Genomic DNA, 23,118 nt, shown 5'->3' on the forward strand with positions numbered 1-23,118 from the left:
CGGGTCAGGTTCATCTCCAGCTCTAAGACCGTGGACTGAGTTTGTTTTTTTCCAGGAGATATAACTGGTCTGACTCCCAGTGGCTAAAGCTTCTCCAAATTCCCCGAACATGGTTTGAAATGTTTGAACTGTCCCCAGCCACCTGGGTTATGGTCAGACGTCAGGTCACGTGAAGCCTAGATGGTTGACCTAGGAAATCACCAAGCATTGCGCCCCGTAGACAGAAGTCATCATTTAGGGAGGTCGGCGGAAAAAGCCAGGGACGGCGGCTATTGGTTGGCTATGGGACTCTGCTTGAGTAAGTTAGTTTGTTTGGACTTCAGTTTCTCTCGTAGCAACATGGGAGTAATAATGTCTGTAGCTCACGGAAGTCTTTGTGAGCTTTGCAGAGTGGCCAGGCTTGTCCGAGGAGCATAAATGTCTGTTAGAAGGAAAGGGAAGAAGGTGTTTTATTGGTTTTCCACTAGAGGAAATGGCAGACAGGAAAAATCATCTGGGGCCAGGTTATTAAGTGTTTTGTATTCATGTGCATTGCTGCATAAAAGCATTTTGTTAGACAGCGCGGCTACGTAGGTCGTGGAAAAGGATACCGTCTGTGGTTTCCACACAGGAACCTTGAGAGGGACTGTTACACTGATGTGGCCCTTCCTCTCTATGAAAACCTCAACATCGTGGAGCAGCCCGTGAACCTGAGCAGCCTGGCGCAGAAATATGCCGAGAAAGCGACCCAGTTCATCCAGCATGCAAGGTAAGAGTCCCCTGGCCCCCTGGGGCTGCCCCCCGGCCCCCACCCCCCATGTCCCCTGGCCTCAGCGCCCCTCCAAGCCATGCTGGAGTTCCTCTGCCCAACAAAGATGGACGCATGCATGTTCTCAGTAAATGAAACTGGAGAACAGTCTCCCCTGGAATCTCCAGGCCTGGGTTAGAAGCTCCGCAGGTATGTTCCGAGTTCGCAGGAGCTTTCCCTGCCCCGGCTCAGATCATGCTCTGTTGTCATTGTCATTCTGTCCTCTCCTCTGAGCTCCCGGACGGTAGGGCCTGCTGCTGTGTTCCAGGCACTCGGAGCATTTGTTGATTCACTCGTGGGCCGGGTGGCTTAGCTTCGTCCTGCTGTGGTACCAAACCCACCACCAGCTTACTGGCTAAAACAATAGCAGCTTATTCTCCTCCAGATCTGGAGGCTGGACGCCAAAATGAGTCTGATGGGGCAAAAATCAAGGTATCAGCAGGGCTGTCTCCTTCTGGAGGTCCCAGGGGAGGAATGTTTCTTGCCTCTTCTGTCTTCTGGTGGCTGCTTGTATCCCTTGGCTAAGGGCCCCATCATTCTAATCTCCGTTTCTATCGTCCCTTTGCCTTCTTGTCTTCTGTAGCCAAATCTCCTGCTCCCCCTTTTAAGGACACTTGTGGTTATATTTAGGGTCTTCCAGGTGAATCCGAGATAATCTCCCTATCTCCAGATCCTTAATTCAATTGCATCTGCAACGTCTCTTTTGCCATAAAAGGTAACACTCGCAGATTCCAGGGATGAGACCCCAGATACCTTTGGGGGCCATTATTCAATATAATGCACGGGGGTTACAAATTCCAGCATCTACAGGGCCCTGGTAGCTTCCAGAGGGAAGCAGGCTGCGTGTAAGGCATTAGGGAGTGGTGGGGCCTGTGGCGAACTTGAAACACAGGCCCCCCTCTAAGGGAGCAGCTGCTACCTAGCTCCGGCTGTCTGTGGCTTCTTTAGGGGATGGGAGCCAAGACTGTCAGATCCTTCTCTTTCACAAGACACACAAGATACCTGGTCCATATGTGAACTCTCCTCATCTTTAAATGTTAGAAATGACTCATTAAAAATAACAAAACATAGGGACGCCTGGATGGCTCAGTCGTTAAGCGTCTGCCTTCGGCTCAGGTCATGATCTCAGAGTCCTGGGATCGAGCCCCACATCGGGCTCCCTGCTCGGTGGGAAACCTGCTTCTCCCTCTCCCTCTGCTGCTCCCCCTGCTTGTGTTCCCTTTCTCTTGCTGTCTCTCTCTCTCTCTCTCTGTCAAAATAAATAAATAAAATCTTAAAAAAAAAAATAACAAAACATGAAAAGCAGAACCCGGCCGCACCCCTGGGTGCGCATGGACAGACGGTGGGGTGCAGGCCTGTGCCTACCCACGGTCGCCCCGCCTTGCCCACCTGGGCCTCGCCCTGACCCTTCACAACTGCCTTTGCTCTGGCCTCTAACGAACCTGGGTGTGCTCAGCTCCTCTTTCTCCTAAGACTGCAGACTCCTCCAGGGCGGTGGGACATCTTCCAGCAGGTTCTTTGGTATTCCCTGCAGCCTTAGCCTAAGAGGGCGAGAAAAAACGTGTCGCATGCCTGTCTGCTTGTGCAGAATTAAAAACGGACTCCACCTGTGGCTCACTGAGCATATCGGTCCTTGAATGTAAAAGAATCCCCCCAACCCCTTGCTCAGCCACAGATGTTTCTAGAGAGCAGGGCAATAGGCAGAGCAGAGGTAGCAGTTTATTCTCGATAATAAAACCTACTTACGGCCTAAATCTGGAGAGCAGCCTGTTGGGGCTTCAGGGGTCCCAGCTTAAAAGTTTTTCGGGGCCTTCTGAGTAACACTGGCTTTTTTGTCAGGTGGCTGATATGAAACAGGCAAGCCCCTTCTCCCATTTGGAGAGTTGAACACGTCTGTGCTCCTTGGAGCGTCGAGATGATTCAGGTCCCTATGCCCCGTGACAGGTGGTTGCTTCGTGACTGGTGGGGAGAGTTCAGTCCTCAGTGCTTGGGACAGCACAGAGCCTCAGAGGAGGAGTGGCAGCCCGCTAGGGACGAGGGACTGCTTCATGCTCTCACGTGGGCACATGGCTGGTCACCCACCAGTTAACTAATCACTTCCAAGACACACAAATCCATGAACAGCCTCCTTACTGCATGAAAAAGGTGAAGAGTTTGCTAATTTATTAATTAGTTATTAAGTGAAAAGTCACATGAATCCCATTGCCTTTTAACCTTACAGAAAAGAATCCTTAGGCACGCTGATTTCTTTAGGATTTGACTTGCCAATTCATCCGTGGTTTTTGGAGCATCAGCAAGAAAGGGCCCCTGGATCTGCACTCCTCCTCTGTGACCCTTGCCCCCAGGGCCAGGCCCTCCCCACACCTGGGCCTGTGTGTCAAAACTATCAGGAGTCCAAGAGTGGGGTTTCCTGCTTCTCCTTGGCAAGAAGCCATCCCTAGACTTCTTTGAAAGTTTCTACTTAGATCTTTGGTTGTATTTAGACCCTTGACCTGGCAGCATGCCCAAAGCTAACCCTTGATCTGGGTGTTTTAAACAGCAGGCCAAGCTCTTAACTGACAAAAAAAGGAGAGAGTAGATGTCATGGGCTCCTGGGTCACGGAGCTGCCAGTCCCCTTGCCCGCCAGGGTCTGGGACAGCACACTGAGCCTGAATAGGGAATATGGGGCCTGACAAGAATGAGTGTGCTGGGCCCAGGCTTGAGCAATAGCTTAGGATATCTGAAGTCAGAGTGCACGGTCAATGTGGCATAGCATTCATCATTCAGAACTAGGTCCCAGAGATACACAGGTGACAGACAAGCCCCCCCTGCCGGTCTGGGCTGGAGCCGAGGACCCGCATCAAGGTCTTGATTCCCTCCCGTACTTGACTCCTCGATCCCGCCCCCGCATTGCCCTCCCCCTGCTGGTCTGCCCCTCCCCCTCCAGTCCCCCAGCGCCCACCTGTACCCACCAACCTGCCGCCTGCATCAGGGCTCCGGGTTCAGCTCTAAGCTTGTGCCCACTCCCCCCCACCCCTGCTTTCCCCCCTCTCCTGTGCCAATGCTCTGATGAATACAGAGTGAGGCAGAGAAGGAGCTAAGAAACAGCTGGGCAGGGGGACCTGGACTCTTCCTCTCCTGCAGCTTCTCCCCAGCGCTGTTCCACCTGCCCCCAGTGGCCACCAGCACAGCCCACCTGTAGCCCACCGCCCCCCCCACCATCCTGTAGACCTCACCGTCCTAGGGATCTCTTGCCTCACCCCAAGCCCGGCTTGGTTCCCCCGTTACACCGTCCCACAGCACCCCGTCTGTAGTTCTTCTCCATCACTCCTACTAATTTGTAAATAAATATCCGATTCATTTTTTAGTTGCACTTTCCTCTCCTGTTTCCAATTCGATGTGAAGCTCCAAGAAGGTGGAAATCCTATCGATCATGTTCATGGCTCTATCCCTGGTGCCTGGGGCCTAGTTAGAGCTTAATAAATACTCCCTGAAGGAGGGAATAATGAGTGAGTGACTTTATCTTGCCCTATAGATGTCCCGGTGATGCGCTAGGGATACAGACGTGTGTGAGAGCTGTCCTTGCTTTTGAGTGGCTCGCAGGCTAGTAGGGAGACAGATTTGTATTATCAGTGCTGACGAGGACGGTGAGGGAAGGGGAGACAGGGGCAGGGAGCAGGAGACCATCCGTGGGAGACCTGGGAGCGGAGGAGGCGTGTCGGTGGTGGCTTTTGAGCTGGATCTTAAGAATTGAGTAAGTGTTTTTAGGCAAGATACCAGGAAGTTACTGCCAGGAGAGGAATAGCATGACCAAGGCATAGGAAGGCAGAAGGTGAGGTGTTTGGGAAGCTGGCATATAGAGAAAGAGTCTGTGAGCAGGAAGGAGGGTAATGCTGGAAGGGACCCAGGTTGGGGCCTCGAGTGCTGGGCTGCTCAGTTTGGCTGCAGTGGAGCCCCCCATGTGCTTCTAAACAGGGAACTGGGTTCACGTCCGGGTTTGAGAACGGTGTCTGTAACACGGAAGCCCAGAGAAAGATGGAGAAATGTATAGGCAAGTCCATTCCAGAGAGACCCCTTGTCCGAGCCGGAAGCCAACCAGGCAGATGCCTACCCCTCCTGGTTCCACCTGCAGGTCTGGCTCTCTGGCCAAACGAACACTGGGGACCTTTCATGAGAGGTCTTTCTATCTCAGATCAGATGATTTTGTCCAGATTTGGCTGTCCTGGGTTTTAATCTTCAGTACACCACCATGCCCTGCCCCATCCTCTCTCTCCTGGAATGTCCTCTCTGACATCTAACTTTTTTTTTTTTTCCTTCTCTGCTTACTACTCCACTCATTTTGCCACACAATTCATATGTATCCCCTTTAGAAATCTAAAAAATCACCCTGAATACCACACCCCAGACACAACCCCTTTTGGTAGATTTGAGCAAGTTCTTCTAGCCTCATTCTGTGCTGGTGCATAAACATATATATATATATATATATATATATATATATGTATATATATATTTAACAAAAATGGAATCGTACTGTCTTATAATCAGCATTTTCTTTTCTAGAAAGCAAACTTCCTCCACTCTTCATTATTATATTACTATTTTTATGTACAGCACAGGAGCATACTGAGGGCTGGCTTGGGGGATAGTTGCGCCCAGGGAACCCGTGTGTGTGGTTTTCGCACAATGCTATCTTTCTGAATTCTGGCATGGCATCAGGATGCAGGTAAAGAGGTACATCCCTGAGCACCACGCATCATGTATTATTCAGAACTGTCCATGAAAAGGCTGCCATTTATTAAGTGCTCCCTATAGACTGTTAATAATCACAGCTTTATCGGGGAGGTATAATCGTCCCCATTGTAGAGACGACCAAGGTGAAGTTAATTGCCCAGGGTCACACAGCCATGAAATAAAAATCCCAGGGATTTGGATGCAGGTCTCCAGAGCCTGTGCTTTCTGTCTGTGCTGTGCTGCTTTTGCTCAGCCTTGCACATGCCTCTCAGCCTCTGGCCTGGGGTGCTGACGGGACTTTGATAACGGGTGGGAGTTTAGAGCATAATGACGGGGATGGGACAAAGTGTGGGCAGTGGGACCTCTCCCGCCCCCCAACCTGGTAAATAAGTAACAACCAGCACTCTGGGGGAAAAAAAAGCCCTGATTTGGAACATTTGCCCATTTCTGTGGTGTGAATAGTCTCACGTTGGCTAATTTCAGGCTACCAACACGATGTCACTGAACGTGGAGTTGTTAAGAGATGCGCTAGAGGACACAGTCAGATGGCATTTGCACCACACAGATACAATAGATAATCTCAAGAGCATGCATGCCTAATAGTAAAATGTAGTGGAATAATCAGGATGCACTAAATCATAAGAATTTAGGACTTCTGCTTTTCACATGATTTATTTCATTGTAAGTTGATATCGTTTAATTTTTAATGTTGGCCATGTGTAACAACTGGCTTGCAAAATTCTTGGATTTGGAGCCAGCTCCAGCCCGCATGCCGCTGCGGTGTGGTATCTACCTGGTGGAAACAGGCGCCCCCTCTGGGTGGCTGCTCAGCTCTGCCGGGGCGCCTAGGTTGGCCCATGGACTGTGGGCTGGAATTAGGCATCTAGTCATTCTGTCAGCAGGATGTCCTGGTGCAGGACACAGCTTACACGACTGTACATTGTTGTCCCCGGGAGAGCAGGCAACAGACACCGAGTCAGCACTATGCAATGGAACTCTCCACAAGGGTGAGAATGTTCCCTATCTGTGCTGTCCAAGATGGTAGCCACCGGCCATCTGTGGCTACTGAGCATCTGAAGTAGTCGCCTTGGGCGACTGAAACACTGAATTAAATAGATGATATATATCATATAATATATAGAATTCTCACATATGTCTATATAGTGATAAATATACATGACATAAAATTTACCTTCTTAAGTGTACATTTCAGCGGCATGAAGTACATTCCCGTTGTTACACAACCATCACTGCTATCCGTCCGCACAACTTTTTTTCATCATCCCAAACTGAAACTCTGTACTCGTTGGATGCCAGTTTGCCCTTCCCTCCCGTCTCAGTACCCAGTGTTCTACTTCCTATCTCCACGAAGTTGACCACTCTCGGGACCTTCTCTCGGTGGAATCCTGTAGTGCTTGTCCCTTGGCGCCTGGCTTTTTTCACTTAGCCTAGCGTCTTCAAGGCTCATCTGTGAATTAGCAGGTGAGACACTGAATTCTTAATTTTATTTAATTTTCATTCCTTGAAACCTAAACGGCCACACGTGAGTCGTGGCTGCTGCATTGGGCAACGCAACCCTGGAAATGTCGCAGAGAAACTGTTGGTTAAGATGGAGGCGAGGCCCCTGTCGTGGGACTTCTGTCCTGAGTTTTATGCCTGTCGACGACAAGAGCTGAGTACAGGCACAGTCCCGATCAGGGGATCCCGGGAGTCGGGACGCAGGGGGCTCCGCAGGACGCGGTTTGAGGCAGAGCTGGGGAGCACTCAGAGGACTTGATGCAGGGTGGTATAAATTGGGGTAAGCTAAATAATCGAGGGCCAACTTGAAAATCTTATCTCTGGGGGAGCTGGTGTAAAAAAGACCCACGCTTCTATCACCTCTCTGTACCAACTTAATTGGTCCCCCCAAAGACACCTTCCCCCGAAGGTGTGGCCTGTGGGAGGGGGCTCCATGAAGGTCCCTGCTGCTTCTGGAGGGTCAGAGGGTCATAGGGTCAAGGCTGGAGGGTCGGAGGGTCGGAGGGTCGGAGGGTCGAGGCTGGAGTTCCGCAGCTGGCTGGATCCTGTTCCTTGCCTGGGGGTGGGGGAGGGGGGACAAACAGGAAGCAGAGACCACCCGGGCTCTCTCCACACCCCAGAGGGGAATCAGCAGGGTTAGAACAGGGGCAGCCAGCAGCCTGGGCCTCTAACAGGGCCTTGATCTAGATATTCCCGGTGGTCACGTGCGTCCTTGGAATGGCCTGTGATCAACGCGAGTCATCCATCCATCTTTTGGAAAGGGCTGAGGCTGGGAATGGATGTGATGGCCTGGATGCTGCGAAAGAGCAGAGACAGTTTTAAACTATTGCAGTGACTCCCGGTTTTTAACTGGCTAACCAGATGACCTCCACATGCCCTTGTAGGGCTGTAGACCGATGTGTACTTCCTGAGTTCCCCGGGCAGAAGGCGTTCTGCGGCTTTTCTATGAGGCAAAGGAGAGACACGGAGAGCCTGGACAAACCAGCAGAGCCTTCTGGAGAATTACCTCTTGGCTCTCCCGTTTCAGCGCCAGTGGAAGGCCCTTCCTGCTGTACGTGGGCCTGGCCCACATGCACGTGCCCTTATCCAGAATGCAGCTCTCAGCAGACCCACGGGGCCGAAGGCCATATGGCGCAGGTCTCCGGGAGATGGACAGCCTGGTGGGCCAGATCAAGGACAAAGTCGACCGCACAGCAAAAGAAAACACATTCCTCTGGTTTACAGGTGAAGTAGTCAAATCCAGCCACCTCACTGAGATCTGATGGATAACCCTGCCCACACCCCTTCTGAAGAGCAGAATCCGGCTAAGCTATCCTCTTTCACGGGGCAGGGGGCTTGCTTTGAACTTGGCGTCCTGCTAGTGTTTGTTGGCCTGAGTGCTGAGCACCTGCCCACTGGGGCCTCCAAGGCTGAGCCGCTGGAAAAGTTTGCACAGAGAGCAGGTACCCTGCTGGCCTCCTCTGTATTGATTTAGGGCCATCTGGGCAGTGACTTTGACACTGCAAACCTGTATCGTCCTCGGGTGCTTCTCAGGTTTCCTCCTCACCATCTTCCCGGCCCCAAAGACTCCAGTTGTCACCGGTCACCTTTTGGCTGAGTGGGCGGAGCTAGTGAGCTGTTTAAAGGGCCTACTGAGGCATTGTGGGTCCCGGGTGCCCGTCTGGACCCGGGATGAAAGCACTGCTCTCGGGGCAGGCAGAGACCCGGGCTTGAATCTGTCCATTGCTATTGGAAAAGGCTCTTTACCTTCTCTCAGCCTGTTTCCTCCTGTGCAAAACTGAGCTCACAATAGCATCCACTGCATAGCGTGTTGGACAATCATGAGATAATGTCGGGGAGGCGCGGGGTGCATCCTAGGTGCTCAAGAAAGAGCTGCAGGGCTAAGGACGGTTGTAAAACTAGATGAGAAGGTAATAGTATCTAAGATAAGAACCTCACCCTGGGGCTAGCTTGGAGCAGGGAAAGCCCACCTCTCTAAGACCCCCCCCAGAGGCAGGCCTCGTATAACAGGTCATTCTTCAGGGGCAGGGATCATATTTTTTTTACAGTTTCTTCTCCTACTGAGACAGGGATATGGGATCAGGGAGGGAGAATCGGCAAAAGCATCCACGAGCCTATCGATCACTACATGTTGCTTCTTTTGGTTTCCAGGAGACAATGGCCCGTGGGCTCAGAAGTGTGAGCTGGCAGGTAGCGTGGGTCCCTTCACTGGATCGTGGCAAATTCATCAAGGTAGGGACTCAGCTGGGGTTGGTGCATCCTGCAGGGGTTGCTGAGCCCAGGTCGGACTGTGGGGTCTGTCTCTGGGATGACCAAATCCTATGCAGGCCTTCTGGCCATCATTACGAAACACAGACAAGTTGATCACCAGCTGCCAGCTCGTGGGGAAGAAATAAACCGAGAGATGAGAGTTTCTATTGAGCCTGGACCACCCCTTTCTCTCCTCCCTCCTCCCACCTCCCACCGCCCCTAGACTCCCTCAGGGGACTGGCCCTCAGTCCATGGACCTTCCAACTAATACACTTCACCTTGACTTTCATCCCACTGCCCTTGCTCATCCTCCTTGCTTTCTTTGCTTTCCTTTTTTATTTTTTTCAGTCGTCTCTCCATCCACCCAACCGTGAATTCATTTCATTAATTCAGGAAACATCCAGGGCATAAATACGCAGGGTTTTTATACACATTATCCCTAAACCTTACAATGTGGGAAGGTAGGTAGTAACACCTCTATTTACAGATGAAGAAGGAGAGCCTCAGAGAGGCTAAGAACTTGCCCAAGTGCACACAGCTTGTGAGGAGGGAGCCAGGCTTGCTCCCGAAGTTAAAGTCAGTGATCTCCCCACCACACGACACTCCTTCCTTTCCAGTTAAACCTCCCTGAGCCCCCAGCTCAGTGCCCATGTGCTCTGGGAAAGCTGCCCCCCAAGGACCATCCTTTCTTTTTTTTTTTAAGATTTTATTTATTTATTTGACAGAGCGAGATACAATGAGAGAGGGAACACAAGCAGGGGGAGTGGGAGAGGGAGAAGCTGACTTCCCACTGAGCAGGGAGCCCGATGCAGGACTTGATCCCAGGACCCTGGGATCATGACCTGAGCCGAAGGCAGACGCTTAATGACTGAGCCACTCAGGCGCCCCAGGACCTCACTTTCTAAGACAGCTGCTGGGCTGGGGACAATTTGGCAATAAGGACCAACGGCTTGGAAAATATACCTGTTGATGCCTCAGTTCTTCCTGATTAGGCAAGTAAACAATGATACATATGAAAGTATGGTCATCGCATCGGTTTTAAAAAAAAACAGTTGGGCATTACCCAAGTGTCCAGCAAGAGAGGAGTGCTTACGGAAATGGTGATATGCACATTTAAGGAAATTCTAAGGAACTGCTGAAATGATGCATATTATTGACCTGGAAGCATTTACCTTAAATACTTTTCAATGAGGAAAGTAGGTTACAAAGCAATATATAAAGTTTGATTTTATTATATGAAAATAAGCATACCAATTCTCAGACGAAGTCTTAAGAGAGGTATCAAAAGTTAACGAAAGATTAGCAGTGATTATCTTTGGGTAGGGGAAGGAAGGTTTACCTGTGATTTTTTTTCTCACAACAAACTGGTCTTATTTGTGTCCTAAAAGATTAAATCTTTTGGAAGGTGCTTGTGTCCAAGGGGTTCAGAGGTGGGCTTGGGGGGATCCCCGCCTCCCCGGGCCAGATTTTCCCAGCTCCTGAACTATGGCTTCCACAGTCTCCAGGTCAGAGGACACAAACTGCTTTTCCTGTAAGTCTGGCAGAGTATTTGTAGTTACCTAGAAACTAGAACGTTCGTGCATCTCATGGCCGGTGGTGAGAAGGAAGTGCTGATCATTCATTTTTATTTGTCATCTTTAACCTGGTGTCGGTCCAGTCCGATGCCTCGAGAACTTCACAGGTGAGAGCGTCTGTGGCCAGGTCTTGTGCCTGGAGACTCCGAGTTGGGGGTCAGGAGAACTGGGTGCCACCTCCCCGTAACCTGCCCCGTGACCAGCCGTCTTCATCTTCATCTGGTGTCTCTGTTCATACGTATTGACCTCTTTGACCGGTCCCGTTCGGGAACACTCTCCGGAGAAACGGGCAGAAAAAGGTGCCAGGACTAGAGGAGGGTGTAAATGCGCCTTGTCCTTGCAACAATAGGCTAGAGAGATAGGTGGGAGCTGGGAGCGTTTTTTTGCGTTAGCTGATTATAATTGCTCCTCTCCGTACCTGGAATACCTGGAATACCCTCAGCCCCAGCCTCCTGGCTTCAGTGCTCAGTTGGAAAGAGCCTGGAGTCAGGACTCTCCAGGGTAAAATTCCAGAAGGCTATGGAGACCTTGGATGGGCGGGTAAGCCTGCGTCGGTAAGAGGCTCCTGTGTAGATAGCTCTCTGTTCCCTAAGATGACCTCTGATCTCCTATCTAGGCCTTATCTTGTCTCTCTCCCCTTTCTGAGACAGTTCTGAAATAGTGAATTAGGTGTAGCGATGGGGAGTGGGGCTCTGGTCTTTGAGGGAAGTACTTTGCCCCGTGAGAAACACAATTATGAGGGGCGGCTGGGTGGCGCAGTCCATTAAGTGTCCATCTCTTGGTTTCAGCTCAGGTCGTGATCTCAGGGTGGGGGGATCGAGCCCCGCGTTGGGCTCTGTGCTGGGGACGCAAAGATCAATAACGCCCCTGGCTTTAAAGAGTGACGGTCTGGAGCAGTGTTTCCCAGATTTTAATGTGCAGACAGTCCCCTGGGGATCCTGCCGTTCGGACTCAGTAAATCTGGGATGGCCAGGGACATGTTGCATTTCTAACAGGCTCCTAGGCGACACTGAGGTGGCTGGTCCAGGGGTCGGCCCCTGGAGCCACCAAGCCGGAATATCCACATGGAAACCGTATGAGTCTGCAACTTTCAGATCGAGACCAGTAGTCATCAGGCTATGGTCCCAGACCCGCAGCGGTGGCACCCCCTGAGAACTTGTTAGAAGCATGAATTCTCGGACCTCACCCCGAACCTGCTGAGTCAGTTTCTGAGGGATCCTGGCAATCTGTGTTTTATTGTCTCCTTCCGGCTGATTTTTGACGCAGGTTAAAATCTGAGCGCCCCCTGTCGAGAGCTACCCTGTCTCGTACGCCAGGCACGCGGGCCACATTTCAAGGGCCCAGAAGCCACATGTGGCTGGTGGCTGCCATATTGGACAGCGCGAATAGAGAACATTTCCATCACGGCAGGCAGTTCGATTGGACAGTGCTGGGAGCCTCTACTGAGGGTATAATCCGGGGTAAGGGCTCCAAGATAAAGGGGGGCACAAGGGCATCTCACCCACACGGGAGGGAGACAGGAAGGCTTTCCCAAGTGGTTTGAGTTTTGAAGAATGAGTAGGCCACAGCCAGGGATTCGCAGGGGAGGGGGCCGTGAGCGGCCTGGGCTGGGCTGTCTGGAGCTCGTGGGAATGGATAAAGTAGGGGGAGGCAAGGCCAAAGGGAGAGCCGGGGCTGGGGGTCAGGGGTCTTCTGTTTTCGTTCGGACCATTTTGGCCTTAATTCTAAAGAAATGTGGAATCTTGGAAAGGTTTTATGAGTAAAGGTGACATGATTCCATTTTATTTGAAGTGAGATTCTGTAACATGAGATTAACCCTGTTGATGTGTACAATTCAGTGGCACTGAGCACGTTCACTGCGTGGTGCAGCCATCACCTCTGCTGAGTCCCCAGACATTCCCCCCTCCTCCCCCTCCCGCCCAGTGAAAACTGTATGCACCTTCAACGCTTGCCCATCCCCCCCATCTCCAACTCTTCCCGGGCTCTTGTTCAGGTTTTAAAGACCCCTCTTACGTCAGCGGGGCTGAGGGCAGGGAGGGGGGCAAGACTAGACTCATTTCCACCAAGCCCTGGATGATAAATGAGAACAGCAGGTGACAGAATCCCCAGCAATATAGGGGATTCCTCAGCAATCCTTATTCCAACCACCCTGTCGGCCACACGAGGAAACCTAGGTGGAGCAGGGCGGAGGGCTTTCCGAGGCCAGCCATTGGTCAAGGGGGCTGTGTCATTTGACCTCCACCAGCTCATTACTCAGCCTGCATGATGGTTGTTACTCACGCCGTGTTTTACCCGGCTAACTGCTCAGCCGTCTGGAAAATCCTGTGTTGCTTCTTTGGACCCCATGGTCATCAAAGAAAATGTCTTTGGCCCATGGAACAATGTGAATCTTTCTGAATCTGCAGGAGGCAGAATGGAGAGGTGGAGGGAGCTAAGGGCTTTGGAAGCCCCAATGGGGCTGGAATCTTGACTCCGCTTAAGAATCCGTGCCCACCGGGCCGCTCCCCTGGACAGCCCAGTTTCCTCCCCTGTAAGGTGGGGCTGTAGACCCCGCTCGCAGGACGGCTGGGAGAATCAACTGGGAGACTGCCCACGAGGCACCCAGCCCTGTGTGTGTCCTCTCCTAACCCCCATGATTCTCCATGTCTTCATTCCCAGCTTCATTCCCAGACCAGTCAGTGTTCATTAAGCTAAACCAGTCAGTGTTAATGTCTAGCCCCACAGAAGGCCGTGGGCAACTTAAATAACATATGGATGCCTTTCCAAGTGTTCTGAGCCTCCGTCTCGGGAAGCTTTGCTCTGAAGCTGGATTGCAGTCTTCTCATTTCGTGCTCTGGTGAATGTGGATCTTTTTACTTGGAGCATATATTTTGGAATATGTGTGTGCCAAGGGTCATCACAGTGTCTTCAGCCCAAGTCCGGTTCCTTGTGGGATAGTTGGTTAACAGTCAGGAAAGCTAAACTGGTCAGTATTAATGTCTGACCCTACCAGAAATAGCCAGTAGCATCTGAGGATGAAAAATGAATGAAATATCTCCAGGAAACAGTCTGGCTTAACTATTTTTGAAGATATAACTTTTCCCCCTCTCTCTGCTGCTCTAGATGTTGCTTTTACATAGGACCAGAAAATGGAAATTTTCACAGCTAAATCGTGTGTGTGTTTCCTCTGATCCAACAGAGCTAACCTATTCGTAGCAAATAACATTATAATATTAATAAATTTAAGAAAAGACAGAACACTCTTTTGGGGGGCGAGGCATGAACACGTGCAGCTTAATGTGTAGGGGGGTGGGGCACAGCACTGAATTCTCAGTGGGGAGGGGGCCGGATGCCATTCTCTTCTTTTCTCAGGAAAGCCTGAAGGTGAACTTTGCCTAGGGGTAAACACTTCCCCTTCCTCATTCTCCAAACCAGCTTCCCCTCCGGCTCCTCCACAGCCCTCCTCCTCCTCCCAGCTTGGGGGAGAGAGCCCTGTGGTGGAAGGGTCGAGGCAAGGGCGCTCAGGTCACAGGAGGGAGGCTGGGGGTCCCTCTGGACCACCTGCTCCTCCTCATCCAGGTTCCTCTTCAGTGGGATGCCTGCATATCCTGCTGTAAGGGGCCGGTCTTGAGAGCAGATGAAAGGGAGAAGGCAGTCAATGTTTTCGCAACGGAGGAGGACAAACAGTACCCAGAGCCCTGCTTCTTTCTCCCCGTAGCCAGCCTGCTACGTCAGGCCACGCGCTGCCTTCCCCTGTTCCCGGGGCCCCAGGCCCCCCTCCTCGTCTTCCCTTTCCTTTCCTGGCCGAGCCGCCTTGCTCAGCTGATGGGATGAGGCAGTGTCTCCTGGAGCCATCCCTTCACCCCGTGCAGGAGTGAGGATGCTCCTCTGGGCTTGGCCTGCGCCCTGCAGGGTTGAGGATAAACTTAACCAGGGGCTTGGGGACAGAGCAGAGCGCCCCTACTTCCTCCCAAACCAAGAGGGCCTTGAGGGGCATGCGCACAGCTGACGTGCAGCCGCCTGGGGCCCCAGGGCAGCCCTGGCTCAAAGCAGCCGTCCCTCCCTTCCCCACTCCAGACCTATTTCCTACCCGGGACAGAACCAGCACCTTGTTTGTCCCCTAACTGACTGCTCCTCTGTCTGGAAAATCTTTTCTTGTTTTATTTGAAGAGCAGAACTGTTCCTTCCTCCCCCTTGGTGATGAGGAAACATTCTGTTGAATTTGGCATCCTCAGCTTCTAGGAGACCTTGGTTGTTTGTAATCTGATGCTATCAGGTTGTTGCATAAGCTTTCCCACTGGGAAGCAGGCTCCGCATCCTGGGCCTTCTGTTCTGCTTGGGGCAGGGGGTGGGTGGAGAAAGGTCAGAGGTGAGGTGGGGCTGGGTGAGGGAGAGAGAGACATGGGATGTTGGCTCTTGGCCCTGGCGGAGGGGAAGGGGGTGGGCAGGGCCGGCTGGTGGGGACCCAGTAGAAGTCAAATTGTGTCTCCTTCTGGGACATTGGCCACCCGGCTTGGAATGTCCCCATCACTGCGCTCAAGGCCACCCCAGGCCAGCCAGAGTCCTCGCTCCAAACAGAGGCTGGTCTGCCCTGTGTTTCTAGAAAACTAGTATGCTGTGGGTATCCTTGGCAAGGACATGTATTTATATTTAGAAACGGAGCCTGCTTCTTTAGAAGGTTATAGAATGCACGCTGCTCAGGACAGGCCTGTCCTTCTACCCAAGTCACAAATACAAATGCCAGGCAGGTAATATAAACGAATGCATGTTTGTTTTCCTAAGCTGTGGGCAGTGTTAGGGATTCAGTAAACTGGAGAGAGGGCCCTGTCTATTCAAAATTAGTTCAGAAAACACTGTTCGTGCCAAACCCAACTGTCAGAGGGCCGGATTTAGTGTGTGAGCTGCCAACTTGCAACTTCTGCTGTTTTTCTCTCTCTAGGTAGTTTTGTTTGTTTGCTTGTTTTTGGTTTTTTGAGTTTTTTGGATGGCATTTGTTGGGCACTTCCGGCAGGCACTATGCCAACGGAGCTGGCTCAGGACTTTATATACATTATCTTTTTTTTAAGATTTTATTTATTTGAGAGAGAGAGCACGTGAGAGAGAGAGATAGAGAGTGCATGAGCAGGGGGGAGGGCAGAGGGAGAAGCAGGCTCCCCGCTGAGCAGGGAGCTCCATGGGGAACTCGATCCTGGGGCCCTGGGATCATGACCTGAGCCGAAGAAAGACGCTTAATGACTGAGCCCCCCAGGCGCCCTATATGCGTTATCTTATGTAACCCACCACCCCATGAGATAGGTGCAGTCATTTTTCCCCTTCACAGCTGAGGAGATCGAGTCTGAGGGAGGTTAAGAATTCTGCCCAAGGCCACATGTTGAGAAGGGAAGGGCACCCAGACCTGCCTGACTCCAAAGGCATCCTCATCTTCCTACTTCCCTCACTAATATTTCTCAAACTCCGGTCCTCAGACCACTGGCATCAGAATCACCTAGAATCAGAGCCCCACCCTAGACTTATTAAGTTAGAATCTCTGGGGGCCCTTCTGGTGCTTCTTTTGTACTGAGAACTTTGCGAACCTCCTTATTTGCCAGGCTGCCTTCGTGACTCAGTGAAGCATGGCAGGGTGTCCCTCGGGGGAACCCCCCCTCCCCCCCAGCCCCCGGGGGGGGGGGGGGGGGGGGGGGGGTGAGTCTTCCTCGGCCTTCCCTGTCCTCAGTACATCATGGAATGCCACCTCACTTCCGCAGCCAGGGAAGAAGAAGAAAGCAAATTCATGAATCATGGTTCTGTTTATGTTTTGGTTGCTGAGGCTAAATATTTATTGCTTTAAGTAAGAGGTTCTGCCTTAATTAGAGTCATAACTAACCACAAGTGCACTAGAATGTGTTCTCACGCCCGTAAGGCATGCATTTCTCCGTAGAAAGTCAAATGTCACGAACACTCGTAATGTGCCGGTGCCACTGATCAAAGTAGTAAGGTTTATCTGAAGTGACGAATCGCTTTTGAAATCAAAAAGTGCGCAGAAGTTTAATTTGAAATCAAAAAGTGCATAGAAGTTCAATTTATGGACTTAGCTATTATTCTTACTTCTGTAACTAATAGGCTTACATTTATGATCCTACAGCATAAAGGTATAAAGGTATAAAGGTGTGAGCAATATAAAACTTATGCTTAGGGGCGCCTGGCTGGCTCAGTCGGTTAAGCGGTTAAGTGTCTGCTTTCGGCTCAGGTCATGATCCCAGGGTCCTGGGATGGAGCTCCACATCAGGCTCCCTGCTCTGTGGGGAGTCTACTTCTCCCTCTCCCTCTGCCTCTCCCGCTGCTCGTGCTCTCTCTATCTCAAATAGATAAATAAAATCTTTTTTAAAAAACCCAAAAACTTATGCTTAAAAGGAGATAAGCCACATCTAATTTTGAAACGCACTGTGTCCACTTCCTGATTTTGCCCCTTACCCTCCTTGCCCTTGTCCTAGATGGGCTCTCTCCACATTAAGTCACCAGGAGAGCTTTAGAAGATATTAATGTCTAGGTACCATCCCAGGCAAATTAAGTCATAATTTCTGGCAAAGGAAACTTGGCCTGGGTATTTTTTAGAAGCCCCCCCTAGGGGTCCTACTATGCATTCAGGGATAGGTGGGAGCCACTGTCCTAGAATAATGGCTCAGGGGCTGCCTCTGTCGTTAGACCTGGATTCAAATCCTGGCTCTGGCATTTGCTAGCTGTGTGACCTTTGGCAAATGACTTAACCTCTCTGAGCTTCGGTTTCTACATCTAAAAAATGGGGATAATAGTGCCTAGCTTGCAAGGTTGTCATTAGGATTAAATGAGATAATGCAGGGATGCACTTAGCATTACGCTTAGAGGTACTTTAACTTGGTACTTAGGGAGGGCTCAATAAATGGGAGATATTATTGTTACTGTAATTACTCTGTTTCACTCAGAATGAGTTTCCATTAGTGGGAGCAGGTATCACTGCAGAGTACTGGGGGACCAGGGGCAGCTATCCTGGGACTCAGCCTTAGCTAGTGCAGATAAACAGAAACAAACACTGTTAGATGTTTCTGATAATCAGATGCCACAACTCTGGGGACCCACCGAGGATGCTAGTGGAATCTTTTTAAAGTTTGTCCACCTGGCAGTGCCAGTGAGATACTTGGATTTAGAGCAAGACAAATCCACGATGAGGGGGATTTAAGAAAAAAATGGTTTTAATTGAAGTGTAATTCACATACCGTGTTCTATTAGTCTCAGGTGTACAATGTCATGATTCAACAAGGTGGATCTTTTTTATAATTGCTTACTCACACTCTGGACTCCTTTAAGATAAAATTCTGCTATAGGAGGAGGTCTGTGGGCCCGGCTGGAATATGTAGTTGCGTCTTCCTGTTAAAGCCAGAAGTCACAGTGCAGACATCACTGGCTGGCCAGTCCTGATGACCCAGAGGGGACTCGCTCCTCAAGTGGCCATACACAGCCATCCTCTTTCTCTTAACTCCAGAATCTTTCCATGTGGACTGTCCACTCTGTTGACACACACACTTTTTATAGCTGGCTGGATTCCTCCTAATCCCTCCAGCTTTCAACCTGCTGCTGAAATAAGGCAAACGTATCGAACAATTTTTTTTCTCTGAAAACCGAATTAGGAAAATCAGTTGCCTGAGAAAGAGCAACACAAGAGGTCATGGCGCACAACAGAACCCCTAGTGGTGAAGGTCAATTAGCAAAAGTATTAAGGAGGCGCTAGTGTGTTCTTCTGGAAACATGCTGGAGGCAGAGACCCAGCCCTGGTGCCCCAGGCACCCCCCCCACCTGCTATGCCTTCCCTCGATCGTGCCTCCCACATGACTGTCCTTGGAACTCTGGGCTTGCTTCTTCCAACTGGAGGCTTCACTTGTCCTTCACATCTGGCCTCAGAGATGAAGAGAGTCTGTTTGAATTTTGTGCAGTGTGGATATGCAAAAAACAGGCTCCCTATTTTCACCCATCTATCCCCCCTCCCCAACTTCCATACAGATGCCTGTCCTTGGGTATGGGGGTGGTAGAATTATCTGCAGGGCTCTAGCACGTGCAATCGGGGATGCTTCCTCTCTGCTCTTTGGCCTTGAGCTGCAGCATGAGTTATGCATTCCAAAGCCACGTGGGAGTGCGGTTCAGGCTTGCTGCAACTTTGGATTCCCTGTTCCATGTGCGTGAAAAATTGAAAGTGGGCTCTGTACGTCTTTATGGGAAGGGCGGCTCTCGACAGAGAGCCAAGCGCTTCCCATTCAGCCTGCCCAACTCCACTTGGTTTTGAGAGTCCCACACCCCAGACCATAAACAGTCCATAGACGTGAGTTGTTTTATGTTTTGTTTCTTACTTCAACACTTGGGGGACTCCAAAGCTGGTTATGAGAAAATCCTAAGAATGCCGAGCATTTCCGGTGGGGTGTGCTGGGCCAGGGACATCAAAGGTTCTGTTTGCAGCTGTGTGAGTACAGAGCGACAGACGCCCGGGTCTTGTAGCCCCCCTCCCGCCCGTCATCATTGCTTTCCTATTCGCGCCAGCCAAACATGGGGAAGTTGCATGACCGCGATATGTGTGAGCCACATACAGCGTTTGCCTTGGAAGGGCTTTCTACACGCTAACTTTGTGGAATCCTTGGCTCATCTAGGATGAGGGTGGGGTGTGTGTGGGAGTGGTGGGGATGGTCATGGTTAATTCAATGCTACATGAATTCAGGATGTTTCCATAAAACATGACCTCATCTCTTCCAGCCCGCTGGTCATCATTATATTGGTGGTCACTTTTGACTTCGTGGTTACGAAAATAATTCCTTTAATTACCAAAGTGGAAATTCATAGATTGCACATAGATTGTTCTTACCCAACCCAGGAGCCCCCCGCCAAGAGGCAAGAGGTCCGAGCTATTACTAATGCTGTCTCCACAACACAAGAATGACTCATTAACTCAAAAGAAAAACAAAACGAAGTGAAGCAAAAACCAAAATACAACAATAAAGTCCGTGCCAGATCAGTTGTTGGGCGTTGAGCAGATCAAATAGCTGGGGGAGTTTCAGCCTTTCTCTCTTTTCAAATAATTGTCTTTTTTTTTTTTTTTTAATCCTAAACAGTCACATTATGATCAGTAGGAAGAAAAGTCATTTTTATTCAACCTGTTTGTTAAATATGTACTATGTCCTGGGTGTATGAGACTGATGGAGTCTCATGGTGTGGAGCTATACCATCAGCAAGTCAATGAACAAACCAGACAATTCAAAGTATTAGAATTGTCACGAAGAAAATAAAGTGACATGGTTCAATAGAGAGTGACAGGAGCAACTGTTTACCTATGTTGAATCCAGGAAAATAAGAGCATGGAATGCGAGATGTGAGCTAGAGCGGTAAAAAGAGCTGGTTATAAAAGAAGTTCTTCCTTTGTGGGAGTGATCCGAGACTCTCAGGATGCCTTTAGGAAAGGACTGTGGTTCCGGAGAACCGACTGTATGTGTCCCGTCACAGGGGGAAGTCCGGCCAAGCAGACCACGTGGGAAGCAGGGCACCGGGTCCCCGCTCTGGCTTACTGGCCCGGCAGAGTTCCCGTCAATGTCACCAGCACCGCCCTGTTAAGGTATGAGACCCAAACTCTCTTGAAACGTTGGGATGCAGAGCAAGAAAATCATGGACGGACGCCTCAGTGGTAGTTACCTCTAGAAGAGCGGCCTCCCCGGCCACCTGCCTTGGCCGGGTGCTCCCAGGTACCCCCAGAGCTCTGAGTGCCACAGCTCCGATCTCCCGGTGCTAGTTAAAGCCGCAGTGGCTCTTTTCAGGCTGTCCTCTGGGGATCATGTTGGAGTGAAGAGGGGACTCGGTGGGTTTCGTGGTCTTGATGCCGAGCCAGGGTGTCTGCTGACACTGCGGGGGCAGAGAGGTTCACAGCCCCGTCTGCCCTTTGGGTCTGGGCTCAGCTGAAGGGAGGGAATAGACCACTGAAGCCATCCCATCCTCGGGGGTAGGGCAGGTGGCCGCAGGGCGCCCGTGTGAAGCCAGCGTGTCACCAGCCATCACGGAATCTAGGTGTCCACCTGCCCTGGAGGGGGAGGGAGAAGGAGGTGGCCCCACCAGGCTGGCAAGGAAAGAATGAACTGTAGGTGAGGCCATTCCTACCTCTGGCAGGGAAGCTTCTCCAGTGAGGTGAGTTCACGGGCTGCTCCCTTAAGTAGAAGGATGACTGTAAATAAGATCGTCTCCCTCCCTCGCCCTTATCTCCTTATGAAGGCAGATCCCGGAGCCTGAGTGTCCTTGGCACGGCCCGTGGCTGTGCTGTGCCATTCTGAGAGGAGTTGCTTGCAGCTGTCTGTAACCGAGGCTTACAACGGGAACTTGCCACTCCTTCGGATGGGGACTTCCTCTCCGTGGTTCTGCTCTGTGTTCACTGACAAGGGGGCCTGGGTGCTGCTCATGTGCTCAGAGCTTTTGGTCTGGTTAGAGACGGAATTGCTAGGCTCTTCCAATAGCCGAATGGGTTGTGGCCTAAGGAACACAGCCTCACAGAGGAAAACAAGTTTCCTGGGCTCCTTCCAGCATCCCCGGACCTGGTGGGGAGCAGTGAGAAAGACCGAAGCCCAGGGGAAAGCAAGGGTAAACAGCTCTGATGGCCGGGGTGGGGGGGAGAGGGGGTAGGCGCCATCCCTGGCAGCCTGGGGGCCCCCAAGACTCCAGGTCAGCCCTGTACAATACAATCAGGAGGGGGCAGCATGCTGTCAGGGGTGCGGGGGATGCCAGCAGGTGTGACAACAGCGTGGGCTGGAGTCTGATGTCAGGCCGGCCGGGAAGAGGGCCAGACGGGCTGCTTTTTATGGGGCTGACTTGGTGCAGTCCGGCCAAGTGTTCACAGGCTGGGCCGCACATGCACGAATTACTGGGCAATCTCTCAAGTTCCATCACCGAAAACCAAGCACGTGCTTCTCATCTGAGAAGGGTTTTTGCACCTACAGTCAACCACAGCGCCGCAAAAACAGTGCACCATCGCGTTAACGATTCAGGGCCTCAGAGGGGACAACTGACTTAGGGAATAGTTTGGAGACTGAAAAAAGCAAGTCTTGGCACAAGATAACATTTGTTTGGGGGCCCCTGGAGTTTTACCAGGACAAGACTGATAACACCCCATCAGCTCCCCATAGGATATTTTCTTGGGTGTTAAAGTTGACCTAGTTGTAGCAGGAAAGTTTGTCTCCATAGGATTCACCCCCTTGCTCTTTTCCTCCATGAGTCCATCCATGTAAAGCTAACTTGGGTGGAGTGTCCTTCCTGCCAGAGACACAGGGCCATCATGTGTCTCTTCCATGACTCCTTCAGGGTCCGTTCTAAGGAGAAGAGACTTATGATCCGTTTTCAAGAAACTGATGAGAATACTTCATGTCCTTGGGCGCCCAGCCAGGAACTAGCACCCAGAGTGCTTAGCACCTATGCTAGTACTTGATTCCTCGGGGGGGATATAGATCTTCTTCCAGAACAGAGATAACTCCCCTGAGCCATTCAGAGCTAAGGCCAGAGTTCCTTACACCTCAGTTCTGGTGGCCCTGAGCCATGATGAGAAGAGACAGGTTGATCTAAATACTCACATGAATACAGAAGAGTAAAGCATGCGTTGGGGGCGGGGGACGAGGGACGAGGGGTGCAGACTAATTCCATTGGTTCCCTTTCAGAGACACTGTGAATGTTCCATTGCACACCCATGTGACGAAACGAGGTCAAAGAAAGGTCTCACACATGTCCCGAACCCCAAAGCCCAGGGACACAATAACAGAGTGAGGGGAATTCCTTTATTCAACAAATATTTATGGTTGTGTCCAGCTGTGGGTCAAGCATTGCTCTAGGGACTGGGGATGGCGTAGTGAGCAAACCAGACAGAAAGTTCCTGACGGTTAGGAGCTAACCCACCCTCAGGAGGGCAGGGCTTTGGCAGTGTCCGTCAAAGGGCTTGGTGGTTTGAACCTCAGGCTCTTAAGGCAGGACAGCTCAACCCTGGCAATGTTGATCATTCTCTGCTGTGGGGGACTATCCTGGGCATTGTAGGATGTCGAGTCATGTCCCTGGCCTCTACCCACTAGATGCCAGTGGCCCCTCCACCACCAGTCGTGACAACCAAAGGGCCTCCAGGCAGCACCAGGTATGCCCGGGAAGGACAGACTCGTGCTGGTTGAGAACCACAGTTTTAATGTGATTTCTGGTGAAAAGAGGTGAAGCTTGTGCTCTGCATCTCTGAGCTGGGAGCCTGCCATCTCTGTTCAGAACAGAGCCTCAGAGATTCCTAGGCCAAG

General features: G+C 51.1%; 1 protein-coding gene across 2 annotated transcripts in view; it reads left to right on the plus strand.

The window, feature by feature from the left end:
* The window catches only part of ARSG (arylsulfatase G), a 100,776-nt gene that overhangs the window by 64,886 nt on the left and 12,772 nt on the right, over window positions 1-23,118 (plus strand). For both annotated transcript variants that reach the window (XM_032429443.1, XM_032429444.1), the window contains exons 6-9: window positions 611-748; window positions 8,047-8,243; window positions 9,171-9,251; window positions 20,318-20,426. In XM_032429443.1, the coding sequence (XP_032285334.1) occupies window positions 611-748; window positions 8,047-8,243; window positions 9,171-9,251; window positions 20,318-20,426 (525 nt within the window). The remainder of the gene's footprint in view (window positions 1-610; window positions 749-8,046; window positions 8,244-9,170; window positions 9,252-20,317; window positions 20,427-23,118) is intronic.

This window comes from Phoca vitulina, unplaced genomic scaffold (assembly GCF_004348235.1).
Source record: "Phoca vitulina isolate PV1807 unplaced genomic scaffold, GSC_HSeal_1.0 scaffold41, whole genome shotgun sequence".
Lineage (NCBI taxonomy): Eukaryota > Metazoa > Chordata > Mammalia > Carnivora > Phocidae > Phoca > Phoca vitulina.